General features: G+C 37.8%; 1 protein-coding gene across 8 annotated transcripts; it reads left to right on the forward strand.

Moving 5' to 3' along the window:
- The first annotated feature begins 4,938 nt into the window (after positions 1-4,938).
- Positions 4,939-19,721, forward strand: LOC130817616 (glutamyl-tRNA(Gln) amidotransferase subunit B, chloroplastic/mitochondrial). 8 transcript variants are annotated; one of them, XR_009043841.1, is made up of 12 exons: positions 4,939-5,223; positions 6,218-6,295; positions 7,130-7,156; positions 11,986-12,661; positions 13,476-13,685; positions 16,172-16,312; positions 16,419-16,622; positions 17,224-17,421; positions 18,240-18,308; positions 18,863-18,979; positions 19,128-19,270; positions 19,366-19,721. XR_009043841.1 is itself a non-coding variant. In XM_057683436.1 (12 exons), the coding sequence occupies exons 4-11, from the start codon at positions 12,026-12,028 to the stop codon at positions 19,206-19,208; spliced, it is 1,656 nt and encodes a 551-aa protein (XP_057539419.1). In that variant the 5' UTR covers positions 4,939-5,223; positions 6,218-6,295; positions 7,130-7,156; positions 11,986-12,025; the 3' UTR covers positions 19,209-19,223; positions 19,366-19,721. The 8 variants fall into 8 exon arrangements, 6 of the variants coding, with proteins under 6 accessions (XP_057539419.1, XP_057539426.1, XP_057539411.1 ...); XM_057683436.1 differs by having other exon boundaries at positions 19,128-19,223; XM_057683443.1 differs by having other exon boundaries at positions 12,014-12,661; positions 19,128-19,223.
- The last annotated feature ends 134 nt before the right edge of the window (positions 19,722-19,855 follow it).

Consider the following 19,855-nt stretch of genomic DNA (forward strand, 5'->3'; position numbering starts at 1 on the left):
TTTATGCTTTTTCATTAATATAGAGGTAAAAGATACATTCAATGGAAGAGCATTGTCATTGTGGTCATGAAGTCGAATACGATCGTGATTGGATCGATTTTGATCCTAAGTGTCAATATGTTGCCTGTCCACTATTCACGATTTTGACCCTAGGTTGTAATGGTTGTAAGTCATGAATAAGCTATGTATTTGTAATCGTTGTTAATGAATTTATGTTGAATTTTTGGCATCATTCTCCCTAATTATTGAGTCGTTTTTGTTTGATGTATTTGCAATAGAGACATCATCATATGTTTTTACAAGTCAATGTATGTTCCAGGCGGGATGATTCATCGCCAAAAGTCTGAGCATTCGTTAGTCAAAGCTTGGAGATTATGATAAACTAAATAAACATATATATACAACTAAATATATACAAATATTTGAAATATACAACTAAATAAACATATATATACATAGTCATTTAAAATACACAAAAACCTAACGCTCACGATCATCACCCTCATCTACCCTATCCAACTGAGTTGGTCTCCTACGCCTCCTACGGTGGTAAGAAATGTTCATGTGTCACTTTGGTAGGGGAGGGGACTGGTACTTTGATGGCGGGGATGGCCCAGCCTGCGAGGTCCCCGCAACGTCACCGGGGTATGACAAGTCCATCTCCCCCAAATGAACGTCATAAGGAAGAGATGAGACGTGTACATCGGCGGTAGCCGATGATGACTCCACAGCGGCTTCCGGTATGAAGGACTGGAACTGCGTGCCGAGGAGCATGCCTTGCGCAATCTCCCTCACCAGCTCCTCGTGGCTAGACCGGATCACGGTTGCCGCACCTTGTGCCTACAATTAATAGTTAGTTAATGTAATATTATATTATGTAATCGACAACTTAATCATTTAAATGCGAATGAAGACTTACAAATTGGGTCATCGTAAGCACTACGGGAGCATAATGGGCCGCTGCAATGATGCCATGGGGTGTCATCCATCGGCGAGTGATGGAGAGGAACCACGACATGTAGTCACGTGTAGTAGGCGCGCCAACAGCATCGATTGGCGTACCTTGGGCTAGCAGCTCCAGTCTATGATCCCGACGAGCGATGTGGCCCCCGTTGATCTCCGTCCAATTCGCCGTACCCTGATTCTTGCGCGAAATTAGGTGCAACTCGGGTTCAGTGTCGCAAGGTGGTGGAATGCCCTGGACCAACCCATATTGGCGCAGTATGCGCTCCGGTAGATGTACTTCGAAAATGTCGAAACATATGAGTGGGACAGAAGCCCTCCACGCACCTAACTGAATCCCCGAGTGCTCGGGCACAGTTGCGTAGGCTTCGGCAGGGTACGGGTCCCACAAAAGCTATAATATATGTTATAAAAATTTAAATGATGTGTTAATTAAATTGCAGTAATGTTAATGAGTACTGAAATATCTACCTGATTGGGTCGCAACAGGTCTAACTGATCCCGGTAGAATCCTAGACAGGTCCCTATTTGTTTGCGCGTTCGACACACAAAATTCCACCGTGATCCATATGAAACATCTAGTGGAGGTTGTTGCGGAGGAGCAGCTTCACCACGACCAACACTTCTATAAGGTTGGCCGATCAGAATATGCTCCCACGCCCACAACTAACAATTGTAAATGTAATTAGTATGTCATTTACCAAGTATACATTAGAGTTAAATGTTATTGTTATTACCTGTAATATGGATAATGATCCTGCAATCTCCTTGACATTCTTCTTGGCAGCACCACAGAGCTGCCTGTACAAGTATCTTAGAGCTGCGGAGCCCCAGCTATACTCGGCGATGCGCTCCCAGGGGTCGTCAAGTAATGTCAAATATAGGAGCTGAATTTAGTTGTTTGTTTTATCAGCAAACAAGACAGCTCTTATCAAATATTAGAGGTACGCCTTGGCGTACCTCGAAATGGTGCCCTCATCAGCACCTTCGGGGAGATGTGAGAAGGTCTGCACCAACCATGTACACCGTACACTGCAAACTGCTCCCCCTAATGACATCCACTGGAGGGCGCTCTCCCAAGATGCGATGAACCATGTCACGCCAGCTTGATAGCTGGCGTCTGGCGGTAGACACGGCACGTCCCTTGATGGGAAGCCGTGTTAGTAAGGCTACATTAAGCAGTGTGATGGTAGCCTCACCAAGAGGAAGATGAAAGGTGTGCGTCTCCTAACGCCATCTCTCTATCAGTACTGTGATAATAGCACGGTCAACTCTACCGTTAATAAGTACAATTATTTACACTTATTGCATCTATTTTTATGCTCCTTTGATGAAGTTTAGTGGTGGTTTAGGATTGTTTTTAGTCCATTTACTCCAGTTTGTAATATTTTGATCCTTTGAGAGTAATTGGGTCGATTTTGATGATATTGGTACATATTTGTGCAAGAATTATGGCTCTTACAATTGCAGGGAACTTTGAGAAGGAGATGCTCACGAGTCAAAGAATGAATGAAAGAGGCTGCAAAGCGATCCTACATTTGAAGTCCCAAGCCCCAAAGGAAAGCCTACTCGGCTTTGAGAAGCCTTCAAAGTAAAGCCTAGTCGTCTTTAGCATCTGGATACAAGGATTATGAGCAGAGAGTAAAGCTGACTCGACTTCCTAAGAAGACCAAGCCACCGTCGAGTCGGCTTAATGTTCTTGAAAATTGACGATATTAGTAGTGACAAAAGCCGACTCGACTTTTGTGGAAGAAAAGTGATCGCCGACTCGGCGGTAGGTTCTGGAAAAATCATTGTTTTGCTTCATTAAAAGCCGACTCGACTTTCTGCTGAGGTCCTTGACCGCCGAGTCGACGTTTTCCCCTGTAGTGCCAGCAGTTACGTTTTTTTAGTAGATATTATAATAGAGTTAGTTATTTTGGAGAAGTTAAGTTTTATTCCTGAGTAGTTTTAGAATTAATTTTATGCAGAGATTTGTTTTAGTTCTTTAAGTTTTTGTTGCAAAACTTCGTTGTTACATGAATTCCTCTTGCAATTTACATTATCGTTCTTCGTAATTAGTGAGTTTTCTTTGTTAATTGCTTTATCACTTACCTCTTACATTGAAATCATTCATCGTTTTATATTTAGTATTTCTATTAAGTTATCATCTATTATGAATTACATATTTACCATCATGTTTAGTGAGTAATCTTCTTCTTTAGGGTTAGGGTATAATCCTTAATTCGAAGTATGGGATGACATTTTATCGATTGATTGTGTAAATTTGGGTCTATAATTAAATCTACGCTTAATGAATCTCGGTTTAAACATCTTTATTAACCTTTTCAATAAAACGGAAGTTTGAGATTAGAACTAATTTAGGATTGAGATATATTTAAGTTAAATTCCTACTAGTTTAGCCAATAAAACGGAAGTACACTAGTTTGGTCTTAAACCGATATTAATCAATAGAGCGGAAGATTGAGGTTAATTAGATCACACTTAATTATGCTAATGACTCAGTTTCATACAATCATGAGAGTGATCGACTCACATGTTAGAATTAGGTGATGCCCGACACCCTAGAGTTTGTTGTATCATTGTTATCTTCATATTAGTTATTGTTTTTGTTTTAGTTCTTGCATCGTAGTATTAGTTTCCCCAACCATACTATTTTCTTGATCCGTGTTGTTTAGTCATACAACAAACAATTTGATTAACTCGCCTCCTTGTGTTCGACCCGCAGCTACACGTCACCCGTGCGCTTGCGGTTATTAAAATTTGCACCAATCAACCGTACGCAATGAGGTGAAATTCATACAACCTCGTGCGCTCGAGGTGCGGGATGATCCTCTCATCGATCACCCATGGAACAGAATCTGGATGCCTAGTGCCTAACGTGTCTGTATCGACACCTATGAAAATAGACATTTAAATAAGGTATTACTATGTTATCATTAGTAAAATGCAAATGATACAAAACAATATACTAAACTGGGCATCCCAAAAAGGAGTGCTCCAGTGCTCCTTCTGCATAATCAAGACACTTGGGTCTTGAAGTCCTAGAGCTGCTGGATCCATCTCCTATGACTTTAGTTAATATTACTATTATATAATTATGTATCATTCATTTGTGTTATAACTTTAATATTATATTTTGCAGTTGTATCTATATGTTATATAGTATTATACTACTAGAATATATATAGTATATTACCCGGAGTTACAGGTTCTAGTGTTGGGACCTTCACTCCCACAACGACGACAACTATTGCGTTTCTTTTGTCCTTCATCCATTTCATTAGCAATCCTCTTAGACTTAGGCCTTCCTTTATTACGAATTTGATTGGGATCATGTCTAAGTTCAAAGCCCGTGTATTAAGGCCATGACCTCTTATCGATCATTGGCATGAAGCAAGGTTCGTATGTACTTGCATAACTTTGAGAAGTATAACACGGATCCACAAACCGCTCATATGAAAGGTGTCATTTGATGCAAACAGCAAGTAGATGTGAACAAGGTAGGTGATATATCTCCAGTTTGTTACATGTGCACTTCCTTTGATTCGAGTCCACATGTTGAATCTTACCCCCCTTGGACGATCCTCTATTTTCCCTCCCACTCTTAACTTCGAAAAACCTCTTCTATAGTGTAACACCCCGAGATTTTAATGACATAATTTAATATTTTAATAGTTTTTAAAGATTTTACGATTATATTTAATTATTTCTGAAATTAGTTTTAATAAATTTCTTGCATACATGAATTTAAATGTTAATTTATATATATATATCAAAAATATAGTTACGATTTCTTAAATAAAGAGGCTCGAATCGAAATGATTATTTTATTAAAATGTGTGAGGCCGCGAAAGTGAGTCTCTTAGTTGGATCTCGCAACAAAATGAACCGAGATAAAAATAAATAAAATAAGCATGATAATAATAATAATAAAAAAAAAAAAGGAGAAGAAAACGGTTAAAGACCCACGAAACCCTAAACATTGAAGACAAGCCGTTTTCTCCTTCTCCTTCTCCTTCTCCTTCTCCTCCTCCTTTTTCCTCTCTTCCCGTGCGCTTCCTTCTCCCTTCTCCTCCGCGCTGCCTTCGCCTCTCCCCACAAGCAGCAGCCTCCGCGTTCGCTTCTCCTCGCAAGCAGCAGCAAGGCTGCGTTTTCCTCCCATTCTGCAGTAAAGGCGGCCGCTACCAGCAGCCACGGCCAGGCGCGTGGTGTCCCTCTCAACCGTCTAGTCTTTACTCCTTCTCTTGTTACCCCATTGTAAGCCTCTCAAGTTCACTCTAAGTAATTTTCCTAGTAACTAATTAGAATTTTACTAAGTTTATGAACTTGGTGTTAAATTTGTATGATTTTTCATTGAATCTTGTTGTGGGTAAGAAGTTGATTGATGACTTGAATGTATATGAATTGGGTTTTTGAAATATGGATGAAAAGTGTTAAACTTTGTATGATGGTTATTAAATCTTGCTGTGAGTGATAATTGGATTGGTGATTTGAATGCATTCATGAGTTAGGTTTTAGAAATATGAATAAATAGTGTTGAGCTTCGTATTATTTTCATAGAATCTTTTTGTGGGTAAGAGTATGTTTGATGAATTGAAAATATTTTTGACTTAGAGTTTGAAGTATGAATGAAAATAATGGTAGTGTGCTATTTTGATGGTGTCTTAGTAATGAGTAACCTTATTTGTGTTGAGTGTGGGAGTTTTGTTAAGAAGGGTGGTCTTAATTGGCCTTGTTGAAGTAAAAGAAATTATTAATGTTGATTACAAGTGCCCTCGTTAGATTATCGAAGTATAATTAAATGATATTAGTAAGGCTATGAACATAGTGTCAACTGTTGAGAATTATTAAAGCTACTTGTTATGATGCTTGATTTTAGTTCTTTCTAACCTTAGAGAATATGATGAATGATGCTGTGATGTGATAACATTAAGACTCGTCGTTGTCGTCATATTAGCACTACATCAACATTAAGTGTGAATCGTCGCCTTATATTAAGATGATGTGAACCGTTATAACTCAAAGTTAGTTGGCATAATGAAACAGTCGACATGATCCTTTTATTCTTTGCCGATGGAAAAAAACTTGTGTTATTGTTGAATTGACGATTATGCTTGATGTTGAATGAGATGCGTACGTGCTAGAAGTAATTGAAAACTTGTCGTGAATGGATGATATTGGTTACTTGGTTTCTTGCTGGTATACCCAAGTAGTTAAGAGAACTTATAAGTTCTATTCCCAACTTGTATAGGTTCCCAGTTTATAAGAGGAAAGTAGACCCTTAGTTGGGTGATTTTTGTAACTTGTGGTCGTGCAGTGACGCTTACAGGTACGTACACGCAGTAATTGATTATCATATTCATTGTTTCAAGGTATTATCTATATTTCATGATTATATGCATTGCATTAGAATTATATAGCGCCAGAAAGTAAATTATACTTGTGTATAGTCATATTAGTGAAATAGGCAAGTAGAATGGAAACATTAAGAGATTATAAGAACAAATTTCTAAATAGTAGAGAACGCACCGTAGCTGTGTGTGGTGTTGAAGTGATTTCCTGCTTATTGAGCCTTGATGTACGATTAATTGGCGTGACTTGACTGGATTATGTCCGGTTGATTTAATAGTCCCCTAGGTGAGGTTCGACGGGACCACTGTAAGGGGGGTATGAGCATGCTTGGGTCATTGAGCGCCGGATGGCCGATACCGCTCCTTGACCGAGGTGATACCATGCGGGCCTTGCAAACCCCAATATGGTGGCCTCTTCACTGGTTTAGTACCCCAGTGTGTTAGTTTTTCCCGAAGGTAGGACCCGAGAGGGTCAGCTGGAGGGGGCATGAGCTCATACTTTGCCAATGGGCGCCGGATGGCCGATAACGCCCTTGGCCGTGTCACTATGCCATGAATAGAGAAAGGATTCACTACCCTTGAATATATTCCGAGAGATTAGTAGTTTGAAAGAGAAATTATGAATAGATAGAGGTGTTCAAACAGATGAGTAGACTTGCTATTGCCATACTATATCGTTGTCTATTGTTTTGTTTAATGATTTCAATTATTATAAATTCATTATTACTGACGTGTACATGTTGTTGTTTGCTCATGACTCTCTATGATGTTCCTGCTATGACGCATATGACTATGGTCATCATGTTGAGCAGCAGGAGGATCATAACTTGGCATGACAGGTATAGGAGCTTCTTTTGCTTTGCATTGGGGAAAGAGCGGAGTACGAACGTAACAATTGTATATAAAATTGTCTTAATGTTTGTAGCTTCTATGATACTTGTACAGTTTTCTTTTGGGGTTGTAAAATTTCTTTTGTATGGAGCCACGTGACTCCTCGTATAATCCATAGATCCGCTGCGTAGTTTTGGATGTACAGTAGGGAGAATACTCCTTTAGTATTCGTCAGATCGATGCGTTGACACTGGAACCACGATCCTCGTTAGAGTTGATGTTTTGTGAAGCCGACGATGATTTATTCCGTCGTGACGTATTCTTTTGAAAGGCGTTATAGGCCTTAGATTAGTTTAATCATGTTAATCAATTATAACTATACATATTCTAGTCACATCCTCAGTTTTCAGCAGAGATGCTGCCGAAATTTCAACTCACTCACCCTTTTTAATTAATCCTTAGCATTTATGTTAAGTATTTTCCCTTTTTCTTTTTATGTAACACCCGAATTTCCTCCCTTCCTTCACGATTCTGGTTTCGTTTAAGGGGTTGGAAATTCAGGGGTGTTACATACAGTCAAATGCGATTATCTCATGAAAGTTTTCCTTCTCGATGTTTCTATTGATAATCTTGGTGGCATGCGATGTGCACATGTGTCCTCCAAGTAACCATGCACTAGCACGTTCACGTCTTTGAACGAAATAATCTTTTACCCGATAGAAGGTGAATTCAACTAGTATTGTCAAAGGTAAGAAACGTACACCCTTCATCACATAGTTGAAAACTTTAGCTAAGTTCGTGTTAGTAACGCCATACCTATGATCTCCATCATGACACAACGACCACTTAGACATCTCACTCACGTCATTAATTCAGAAAATTGCCTCTCGTTTTGGAGTCCCGATTGCCTTCAAGCCACTCATTAACTTAGCTTGTTGTCTTTGCTCAGCAGTTCTACGAAACAACTTCTTCAGCTGAACATTACCCATAGCACGATTAAAGTTGCTAGGCAAGTGACGTAAGGAAAACCTATGATGGGCATAAGGTGGTTGCCACTCTGGCTCTTCCATGGTTGCTAAAATACTTGTGTGTCTATCAGAAATAACGCATAAACCCAAATTTCTGTGTGACATGCTTACGAATACAAGCCATGAACCACGACCATGCACCTATACCCATCCTTTACGAATATGATACACTCTTATAGCTTACAACAAAGCGTCCTTACTATCGAACATCATAACCTTCTCCAACTCCGCTTCTTCGGTGTAAGTGGTATCATAAGCCCAAGTCCTCCAGGAGTTGTCCTCCTCATACTCGTCTAGTGGTGGACATAGGGCATACGGTGTAGGAGAAACTATTGTAGGAATGTTGCCCAAAATCATATCATTTGCTAGGGCATCTCCATCGACATCCACATCATCCTCAGAAGGATCATCAACAAGCTCATTACTCTCATTACCATCATCCCAAGGTCCCATCTCATCACTTTCTCCAAAGTTAACCACTGCATCACTTGAAACTTAATTCGAAGGGGGTTTGTAATATCCGTTTTTTTTAATAATAATAATAATAAATAAGTAAATAAATGAATTTCAGAAATTTAAAAAAAAAAAATATATATATATATATAATAATAATAATAATAACTCCCACTCCTCCATAACTCCCACTCCTCCCTCTAAACCTTATAACTAACCTCACTTACCTATTATAAATTAAACCAATTACCCTTAATTTCATTTACATTATTACTCACACTTCCTTCTTCTCCTACAAATTACTTCCTCCATCTCCCATTTGCTTAAATCTCCCATTTGCTTAAAATTCAGTCAAGAAGACGCAAGATTTTCATATTAAAGGTATGAAATTTCATCTCTTTATAATATTGTGCTACCAATTTCAATCTAAATTACACATTTTGCATTTGAAAGAAAAAAAAAAATTTTAATTCTAACCTTATCTTTTCGGCGATACGACGGTCACCGGTAGGCATGGCCACGGGGCGGGTTACCCGGAACCGAACCGGTCCCGAACCGCTTGGAACCGGAACCGTTCGCGACAGGTTCCGAACCGCCCCGAACCGCGGAACCGTGAAACCGCCGGAAAAAAACTGCATGAACCGGACCTAAGAACCGCGGGTTGGAACCGGAACTGGTCCGGGTGAACCGGCCCACAGGTTCCATGGAACCGGAACCGGTCCGGGTGAACCGGCCCACAGGTTCCATGGAACCGCCCGGAACCGGAACTGTTCGCGACAGGTTCCAAATGGAACCGGAACCGGGTGGAACCGGAACCGGATGGAACCGGAACGGAATCGGACCAACCCGGACCGTGGCCATGCCTAACCACAATGGATAAGTGATAGAAAAAACCCATAATAAAAACAGAGAGAAACACAAACATTGGAGGCCGTAGGCCAAATCTGATTGACGGTGGATGCAAGTACCAACGCTGTTCATCTTCACAATTTGCTTGTTTGTTTCAGCCCTATCTATTCTCTAAGGTATTTCATTCTAATCAATGTATTTCACTCACCTTGTAACTTGCATTTGTATTGAACTTTGTAATCAGTGGTTTCCCATTGATTTTGAAGCACCTTAGCTTTAATGGAGTCCTATAATATGAGACTAGAACACTACTGTTTCTGTTATTTTTGTTACACCTATAATGGAGTATCCAATCTAAACTGTCTGTTCTTTTCTTTCCTTTGTTGGTTGATGAATCGCTACCTGTTGTACTTGAATAAGATGCAGTGGTAACGAAGGTGTATGAATTAGGATCATGGTATTAAGACTTATAATCAAAAGGAAGAATTGGGTACTCATAGTGTTAGGTTCCATAGATGCTTAAAAGCGGAATTTCAGGAAACACTTTCCTAACATCTATCTCAAGATCATAAACATAATCAGACACATGAATCATATAAAAGGATTAGTCTATATTACCTTTGTAGCGTGAAATCCACAAAATTAACGCAATAAGATAATCTGGAGAGCCTCAAACGTTGCTCCTCTATTTAGTCTACCAGAATCAATTGAATACCAACGTCTGCTAGAACGGAAGAGATGTTTCTCTTGCTTTTTCTGGTTTTTCAATGTATGTGTGAATGATTGAGAGTGAGAGTTTAAATAAAAATATTTTCAATACTCACACCCCCATTATCCCCACTTTTCCACTACCAACATTATATCCTCATATAATACTAGTAACCTAGGTCAAAAGAAACTGATTCTTTTGTTAACCTAATTGGATCACAAGCCCATACTCCTAACGGGCCTGAGTCATTTATCGTTCAATTGATTCTTTTGTAAGACCTTATAGGATTAATTATATTAGTCGTGGTCCAATTATTATTGACCCACCAATTATATTTATTCTCTAGCAAGTAAATACAATTACTAATAATAATTAACTTTATTATCTTCATAAATATCCTATATATTTATATTTAGTAATTGTCGGAAATGTCTACGGACATATTCCTTCACATAGAACAACTGTTTCCTTTCAATGCCTTACTTCCTGCTTGTAGTTATTCTAGAATTGGGTATTTCATTTCTTTTCTTATTTGATAATGTCCTCTAACTGTTTGATGAAATGCCTAGTAAATATGGTTTTGTTCCTGGTAAACTTTTTTCTTATGGGATATTGGTTGATGAAGGGTGAGCCCTGATTTGGGTTTTGAAACTTTGACGAAAAGGAGGAGAAAAGAATTGAGTTTACTGCGGTTAGTCTGTTGCTTTTACTACTATAGTGGATTCATTATATAAGAAAGGGGAGATTGATGGCATAAGATGGTGAAGAAGTGGTCTATCAATGTTGCTTCTTATAATGTTAGGATTGGTCGTCTGGAGAATGGAGATTTCCATACAAATTATTCTGTGTTTAAGCACAGCGTTTTTCCTAACAAGATCCCTGTTCTTGATTTTAAAGCATTGAATGTCCTGGTGAACTGGTTGGCTGCCAAGAAAATTAAGAATGCCAAGGGATTGATTCGGACGGTTAAGAAAAAGTTGCCCACCGTATGTTTTGAATGCTTAGAAGAAAGTTTAGGCAGAATTTGGTTTGATTTCTCAAGAATCTTCTTCTGATATCAGTGAAGACCATCAGGCGGTAGTAAGATAGTGGTCTTCATGAGCTGTTAAGGATTTGAATTGGCGTGTAGTGAGAGCTTGAAAGGTATGTAAATTTCCGAGATCCTAACCGTGGAAGGAAGAGGGGATTATGTGGAAATCAAGTACACTCAAGAAGGTGGGTTTTGAGACAATTATTGGGAGTGTGTGTGTGTAATGATGATGATGATGGGATGTGTGCCTGGTTTACATAAGGGCCTGATTGGAAGATAAAATCCTTGCTGACTCAAAAGCTGACTGAACTGAGTCATGTATGTCTGGTTTACATAAGGGCCTGATTGAAAGAGAAAATCCTTGCTGACTCAAAAGCTGACTGAACTGAGTCTGGTGTAGCTGTGTGAGGTCTTATGATATCCAAAACTCCCACAAATAGGCTTATTTATGCTTTTGTTTTTAAAAAGCTAGATAGCTCAAATAAACCCTGTTGCTCACATAGGCATACAACTCTGGAACTTTAAGTAGGCATCTTGTCCATGCCTAAATGTCCAAACAAAAAAAGTACCAAGTAATCATGTTTTGCTGGCCAGAAATGCAGACATAAAACCAAACCTTGTTAGAAATAGCTTCAATTCTAGTCTTTGCAATTTGGTTAAGTTCTTTTAAACTTCTTAGTCAATTAAATTCATAATGTCATTTGAATTTCATAGTGAGTTGTCGGCTAGAATGGTTATTAACAACAGTTTTCTTTGCTTGTAATGCAGACTCATTTTCTGTTTGATGTTGATGTAGTTGATCAGTAAGATGGCATCTTTGCTGTTTAGGGGACTACCAATCCGTCCTTTGTGTATTTACCCTTGCTCACTGTTGACTAATAAAGTGGGTGTGTTTTACTGCACAGCCAAAGCCAATAACCTACATACCCAAAGTGCATCTACACAAGATAAGCCAAAGTCACAATCTAAGGCTATAACTCGAAACCAAGACAAAATACTTGATAACATATTGAAAGACTATGAGGCAATCATTGGCATAGAAACCCATGTCCAATTATCCACTATAACTAAGGCCTTCTGTGGATGTGCCTACAATTATGGTTCACAACCGAACACAAACATTTGCCCTGTTTGCATGGGATTGCCAGGTGCTTTGCCAGTTTTGAACTCCAAGGTCATTGAATCTGCTGTGAGACTTGGTCTTGCGCTTAATTGCAAGTTATCCTTAAACTCAAAGTTTGATAGGAAGCAGTATTTTTACCCTGATTTGCCAAAGGGCTACCAGATTTCTCAGTTTGATGTTCCGATTGCGAGTAATGGGTATATAGAATTGGATCTCCCTCTTGAGTTTGGTGGGGGGCATAGAAGATTTGGGATAACTCGAGTTCATATGGAAGAGGATGCCGGGAAACTACTACACACCGAGGGTGGGAGTCATTCTCAGGTATTTGCTTCATCATATCTGTCTATCTCATATTTGTTACATATGGGAGGATTTCTTATTACATTCATTTCCTATGGTTTTCAGACTTATATATTTTGCTCCATACTCCATAATTTTTGCCCGAAAACTTTGTTTATCTTTCAATCAATTATGGCAGCACTAAAGTGGTGATAGTTCCTTGGCAGATATTCTCTTAAAGATTGTGTATGAATCATTGTTTTTCTTCTCCCTGTTTCTGTCTCTATCTCTCGTCCCGGGTGACATTTATGTCAAATAAGTTAGGAAGATATGTGATGCGATTCTTACTGTGCATTGGTTAATTATATCCCATGGTATTTATATACTTATATTATATATTAGCCTTGATTTCTCTGGTTTTTAAAATCTTGGAGGACACTACACCTATAACTACAACAACAAATGTTAAAGCCTTAATATCAAATAGAAGATCTTTTAATAGAACTTAAAGAATAACCTTGTATAATTTTTTGTTGAAAAAAAAAATCATGTATTAGTTTATGTCTGGGTCTGGCTAGGTTAAGATAATTATATTATCTCATTGACATTCTTATAAGAAATTGACATCATTATGGGGCATGCTAAAACTTAACAAGCCTTTGGGATAAAAAGTATTGAGAAGCATCACAGCTTTCATTGTTAAGATTCTCTCTTGTATTATAACTATGAACTTTGTGGTGTATAACCAAACCATATGAAAATGTGATATACTATTGTGTAAGGTCAATCATAACAGGTAGTATTCCCCCCTTCCACCTATAGGCTTCTTGGATAATGTGTTACTTGCCTTCCGCAGGTTGATCTAAATAGGGCTGGAGTACCATTACTTGAGATCGTCTCCGAACCTGATATGAGAAGTGGCATAGAAGCTGCAGAATATGGAGCAGAATTGCAGAGGTTAGTTAGGTACTTGGGCGTGTGCAATGGAAATATGCAAGAAGGCTCACTACGTTGTGATGTTAATATCTCAGTCCGTCCTAGAGGGCAAGCCGAGTTTGGTACAAAGGTAAATGAATTGGATTCATTTTCCTCAGCTTTTTGTAAAATTCTTAGTTTCTCCTGAATGGGATGGTGATATATGTCCTTTGACATTAAACATAGGAGTTCAATATAGCCGTTAGTTGGGATTTTGACTACTCATCAAACTGCTTAGCACAAGTTATGGTCTGCTTTGTTGATTGCAATAGATCTAGAAAAGGATTGAAATAAAAAATTTATTCACTATATTTATATTTCACCGGTAAAAGAGAGTTTCAAATAGTATTTTGTAATTATTCATTAGCACGTGTATTTTACGCTTTCCTCATATTGATACATTTGTTTGACATTTTAAGAAACTATTCTTCATTAATTTGGTTATCCTTCTGATCCAAGTGCAAGTACTTTTTATTTATGGCTATTTACTTTTATGGAAAATATTTATTGTTTTACAATGCCAATGCAATACTAAATGTCATTTTATAACAACAATGTCATATGGTAGACAATTTTGCTATGTACTTACAACATTGAGTATTAAAGTACCCCGATGCAAATTCAATGAAATCGTACAAACTTCTAAATATATGCAAATTCTTGATCATCATTTATTTGGATCGAGGGAGTAGTGAATAGGTGCTTTATTAGACCAAGTCTTGCCTTTTCCATTAGGGCTCATACATTGTGATCCCTATATATGTATCTTGATTCTTGTTCATGTATCTTTATCGTGATATGAAAAAATCCATATTCCGAGCAACATTAGTTGGGGTTTTATTGAGACATTGATCCGAATAAGAGGGAGTAATTTAATGGCAATTGTATAAATAATTAGTTCCCATGAGGGCATTAGTAAGGTGAATAGGTTACCACGTAAGGAAATGTGACATTTGATGTGAATATATCAAAAGAGGAAATGAGAAATTTGATTAGAATAGGAGGGAATATAAGATTGTGATACCTAGTCAAACTTCTCAAAAATTGATGCTGCATTTTGTTTTGGAGTTTCAAAAATTGCTAAGATACCTAAACTATTCTTTGTCGAGACTGTTCAAAAGAAGGCCAAGTTTGTTCTTTGAATAATTTATGAAAAAGCCGCAAGGATTTTGTTTTCTGTTAATGGAAGGTTTCTATGGAAAAAGGTTTTTAATTCTTGGATGATTTTCATCTGGGAAAGCTATGAACGTGATGGTCAACATGGTTATGGGAAAATGTTAAGCGATTGCTTTTTTGTTGAATGAATAGGACTTATTTTGTGACGCCATCTGGTGAATTGGATATATTTCACAACTGTAATCTATAGGGTCATAATATTTAATTAAACTGTGTTTTATTTATGCTATCAGATTTCGTTATAATGGACTATATTAAAATGACTCATTAGTCATGTGCACATATTATCTGTGTGAGTTGCTGATGATGTTTGCTACTAAGGGTTTATCAGAATTCACCTCTTTGTTATCACTAGTCAGGGTAAGGTTGTGTACATTTGACTCCTCCAAAGCCGAAAGCCTCCTAGGTGGGAGCCACTTAATTTTATTGTGATTATAGAATGTTTTCATTTTGTTACTAAACGAGTAACAGTTTTTGAAAGAAGTGTGACTTGAGTCATGTGTTAAAAGACAATTAAAGTGTAGAAGAATTTGGTCTTAAAGGTTAAAGTAACAAACTATGATTACTAGACCGTAAGCATGTATTATTATGAGTGGTAAAGGGCACTCCAAGTCATGAAGTAGTACACACACTTATTGCGTGTATAAAATAAGTGTATGGAGTGTGTCACATGGGTTTGTCATTTATAATTAAGGAAATGTAGTACACAACCAGCTAGATCAAGCTATGGTAGCATGGAGAACACCATAGGGGCTGTTGAATCACGTGAAAGCAGAACAGACAAGCCAAACCAGCTGGACCTGCTGGTGGCTCGACTGAGCTGCTCGCCCGAGCGTGGGTCGAGCAGGCTGTCTGACGCTTGCTCCCTTGCTGTTTCTTGGTTAAACTGCAGCCCCATTTGTCTCCCTTTGCCTATATATATGTGTATTGCTTTATTGTATGATGTAGAGCCAAGCTACAAAGCTTGAGCCTCCCATTTATCCTTACCATATTCTCTCTAATTCTCTACTCAAATGTATAGCTCACACTACTCTCCATTGATGTAATTCCTTCAACATTGTAATGAGCTTTCTAGCTCTATTATCCTTTAAACACATAATGATACACTAGCCTAGGATGGTGGATGTAGTCTCATTAATGGTGAACCACCTTAAATCTTGGTGTTAATGTTTGCTTTACTTTTATTGCTTAAATCACCTTAACACTTGCATATAACCATGTTCCATTAGTGCACCTCCAAGCCATGGTGATTAACCTTTCGTGCCACTTTTAGGCCCACGCTTCCGCATTCGTTAGCCTAACAGTTTTTGTTTTATGGCCAGTGCTTCAGTTTTGAGGATGCCTAACAAAGCATATGCCTAACAAAGCATACACCTATTTATTGTCTAATTTCTATGGCAGGTCGAAATAAAAAATCTAAACTCATTTTCAGCAATAAACAGGGCCATTGATTATGAGATCATAAGGCAAGTGCAACTTCATAATCAAGGCCAAGCTGACCAAATTGTACAAGAGACTCGTCTTTGGGAGGATGGTGCTCAGGTCATTGCCACGCCCTTCCCCCCTCTTAATTAGCATATTAATGCTAGAAATAAATTCACTTTTGTTCTGTTTCTTATTTATACGTAAATTGCTGTCTCATTCTTAGAAAACAGTAACCATGAGAAAGAAGGAAGGGCTTGCTGATTATAGATATTTCCCTGAGCCAGACCTGCCAGAAGTAACTTTGACAAAGGAATACATAGAGAGCATTCGTGCTTCTTTGCCAGAACTTCCAGATTTGAAGAGACGCCGGTATGAACAAATGGGCTTAAGCATGCAGGATGTGCTTTTTCTTGCTAATGATGTCAATGTAAGTACTCTCAGGCATCGATTCCAGAGTTCAGTAACTTATGGTTAGCATTGTGGGTTTTCATGATGAGAATTTGATGCTATTCGTGCTTTATGATGGATCTGCTTGCTCTTGGTCAGTTAACCTGATTTAGGATGACTTCCTGACACGTAACTTCTGAAGTTTGCATGTTTTTCTTTTCTTTTTTTCGTTTATGTTAATTTGAGTAAGGATCGGCATAGCTGTGTCATTTTGTTAACTTTAATTGCTGTATGTGCTCAGTTTATTGCTGAAACATAGTAATAAAAAGTGCTTTTTGGTTAAAAGTTCTGCATTCTGATTAAAACAATAAATTCTGCCAAGATACGGTTATTATTTAATACTTCCTGATAAACTGGTCAACATTTAATCTCCAGTCAGGCCGTCAGGGTTTCAGTATGCATTTCTCAGCGATCAACCGAAAGTTTGAAACATGTAGACTGGAAAGAATGTCTAGCAAGTTTGAAACATAAACATTTCTGCTATTTTGAGCCGTTTGAAAATTCATGTCTGCTATCCAATTTGTGAGAACAGATTTATGTTCATATCTGGATTCTTATGCACTGAATTAAATGCTTCTCAGGTTGCAGATTTTTTTGATTCAACCATATCTAAAGGTGTTGATGTAAAGCTAGCTGCTAATTGGATCATGGGCGACATTGCAGCTTACATGAAGAATGAAAAGGTGTCCATGAATGAGATAAAGCTCACTCCTGATGAGTTAGCTGCACTGATTGATTCCATTAAAAATGGGACTATCAGTGGCAAAATTGGTAAAGTGGTGCGTTCTATTTTGCTATCAGACTTGCAATTGTGATTTTTTGGGGGATTTCCAGAGTTTTTCAAGCTACAAAAGAGTTCATATGGATATTACAAATGAGTCACACGTTCACGCTAGCTACTTGGTTGTTACTGTTTTACTGATTCTTGGTGTTTATGCTGAAAAACAGTTCCATAATCCATTTCTTTATCTTCTCAGCAATGTCCGTTTGACACTTACTGTTATTGACCATTGTCCAAAAGACGTCAACTTCTATTGATAATGTGCTTGGACAGTGGAAGAGATTAGAGAAACCACTGAGATAATACGACAACCCGGTAATAGTCCCTCTGAGGCTGGGTTTTCTGGTCAAAAAATTTTTAGAAAGGTGAAAGATCCACATAGAAGTTTTACTTCTTTCACAAGGAAACCATATTTGTGAAAATATTGGCAAAACAATGTGAAAAGATTAAAGTACTATAGTAGTGAAAGAAAGAGATAAAACGTTAACTGATTGTAATACGATCAGTCGATCACCACTTATGAATAGCGTTTCCTATATTTCATTTACTTTTCCAAGTTTGATAATTGAAGCTTAGGGGCAATGGAAATGTAATAATACTAATCTGATTCTTATCTTGAAAATACCGTGTCAATTTTGTTTGATTAGGTTTTACTTTTTCTTGATTTTCCCTGCGTGGCAATGTGAGATTGATGTTGCTTGCCGACTAAGAGTTATCTAATATAAGCGCCCACGAATTATCTTGTTGCTCTCTATGATTTACTTGCTCCTATGTTATAAATGCTCTATTGAATATTTGGCCTTGTCCTTACATTAGATACTGTTTGAGCTAATAGCCAAAGGAGGAACTGTCAAGGGGATCATCAAGGAAAAGAATTTGGTCCAGGCAAGTAGTTTTGCTTTTTTCATTTAAGTTGGAAATGATGCATTGCCCTTTGGCGTAAATTGTATAATCTGGCGTTCAACTATCTTACCATATATCCAAAATTTTCTGTGAGAAAGCTCTGAAATTTCTCAAAAGTGTATTGTTTAACATGAAAATTCATATTGCATACACCTAGTGTAGGGATTTTCTTTGTTTTAGTAGCATCCTATGTCACTCGGACTCTTCATTTTTTACTTCACGTACCCGTGTCCGATCCTTAATGCTTGAACATTGGCATGACACTTAGACACTTCATTTTAGGCGTAAAAATTGCATATTTAGACGTATCCGACACTTGGACACGTACCAGTATCGATATCAGCACCCGATTCCAAGTAACATAGGTTGCATTTCTCACAACACTCTTGAAAAAGAAAAGTACCCAAGAGAAGAAGCATTGTGCAGTTTTGTATATATTGGTGCACTTGAGCGTCACCATGGACGATACTTGAGATATTAATCTGGTTTGCAATTTGGTGAGCTTATTCACATCTTGCATTAATGAAACTTTGCAGATAACTGATCCTGGTGAGATAGAGAAGATGATTGATAAAGTGCTTGCTGAAAATCCGAAGCAAGTTGAACAATACCGCGCAGGCAAGACAAAGCTGCAAGGTTTTTTTGCTGGCCAGGTATGAACTGTCTTGTAAATTCGAAGAATTATCATCGTTTCCTTACTCTTCTTGTATATCAACGCAGCTTGTACATTGTAAACCATTTTCATTTCATTTCTTTTCTTTATGTATATGTTGAACTAGAAGTGGATATTTGAATAAGTAGGTAATGAAAGAATCGAAAGGCAAGGCAAACCCGGGTGTCTTGAACAAGATGCTCCTCGAAAAGCTCAACGCCAAGAGCTGATAGTTGCACAGAGCGGTACAAATGAAGTCTTTCTTTTCACAGTCATCATGTCTCATGATTTGGTTTGAATTGCACTTTTGTATTGAGATTTAACTATGATCCTCATGTTATGGTAGATCAATACACCCCTAACGAGAACTAATGGGCTTATACGCAGGTTTTTCTCGGGCTGAATGTGCTCCGGCTTTTTTGGTGGGGAAGACGCTCCCATGATTGCAGGAATCGATTCTTTGGTTTCGGAGTTTTACCACAGGTTTTTGTTTTCTGAAGCCATCGGATTGCAAATAACGTCAAAGGCCATAGCCATAGGAGCAGATGCATTAGTTCTGTGCATTTGTAGTGTTTATTTCAAAAGTTTTGCAAGAGTTATTTGTAAAATTAATTAATAAAAGCGTGTTATAAGTTATAACTATTTTTTATGAACTCAAAATAATTTATTTGCATTGTACTAATTATGAAGAATTGTGGAATAAGGTTCTAATTTATTTATTGAAGAAACGATAACCTTTCGAATATGGGTTTGGTTAGTTGATACATAATTCTTAAATAATTTTTTTTCCGACCAACATGTTAGTCGGAAATTGGTATCAAAGATGGTTGGAGAATTTTCCAAACCTTTTTTGGCATTTGGGGATAAAATTAAAAAA

Source organism: Amaranthus tricolor, chromosome 1 (genome assembly GCF_026212465.1).
Source record: "Amaranthus tricolor cultivar Red isolate AtriRed21 chromosome 1, ASM2621246v1, whole genome shotgun sequence".
NCBI lineage: Eukaryota > Viridiplantae > Streptophyta > Magnoliopsida > Caryophyllales > Amaranthaceae > Amaranthus > Amaranthus tricolor.

What these genes read in the sequence shown, in the direction of transcription:
- LOC130817616 (XM_057683436.1), top strand. Translation starts at nt 12,026, where the DNA reads ATGGCATCTTTGCTGTTTAGGGGACTACCAATCCGTCCTTTGTGTATT. An exon ending in GTGGCAAAATTGGTAAAGTG is followed by an intron (nt 17,422 to 18,239) that starts GTGCGTTCTATT and finishes TCCTTACATTAG; the next exon opens with ATACTGTTTGAGCTAATAGC. An exon ending in AAGGTTTTTTTGCTGGCCAG is followed by an intron (nt 18,980 to 19,127) that starts GTATGAACTGTC and finishes TTGAATAAGTAG; the next exon opens with GTAATGAAAGAATCGAAAGG.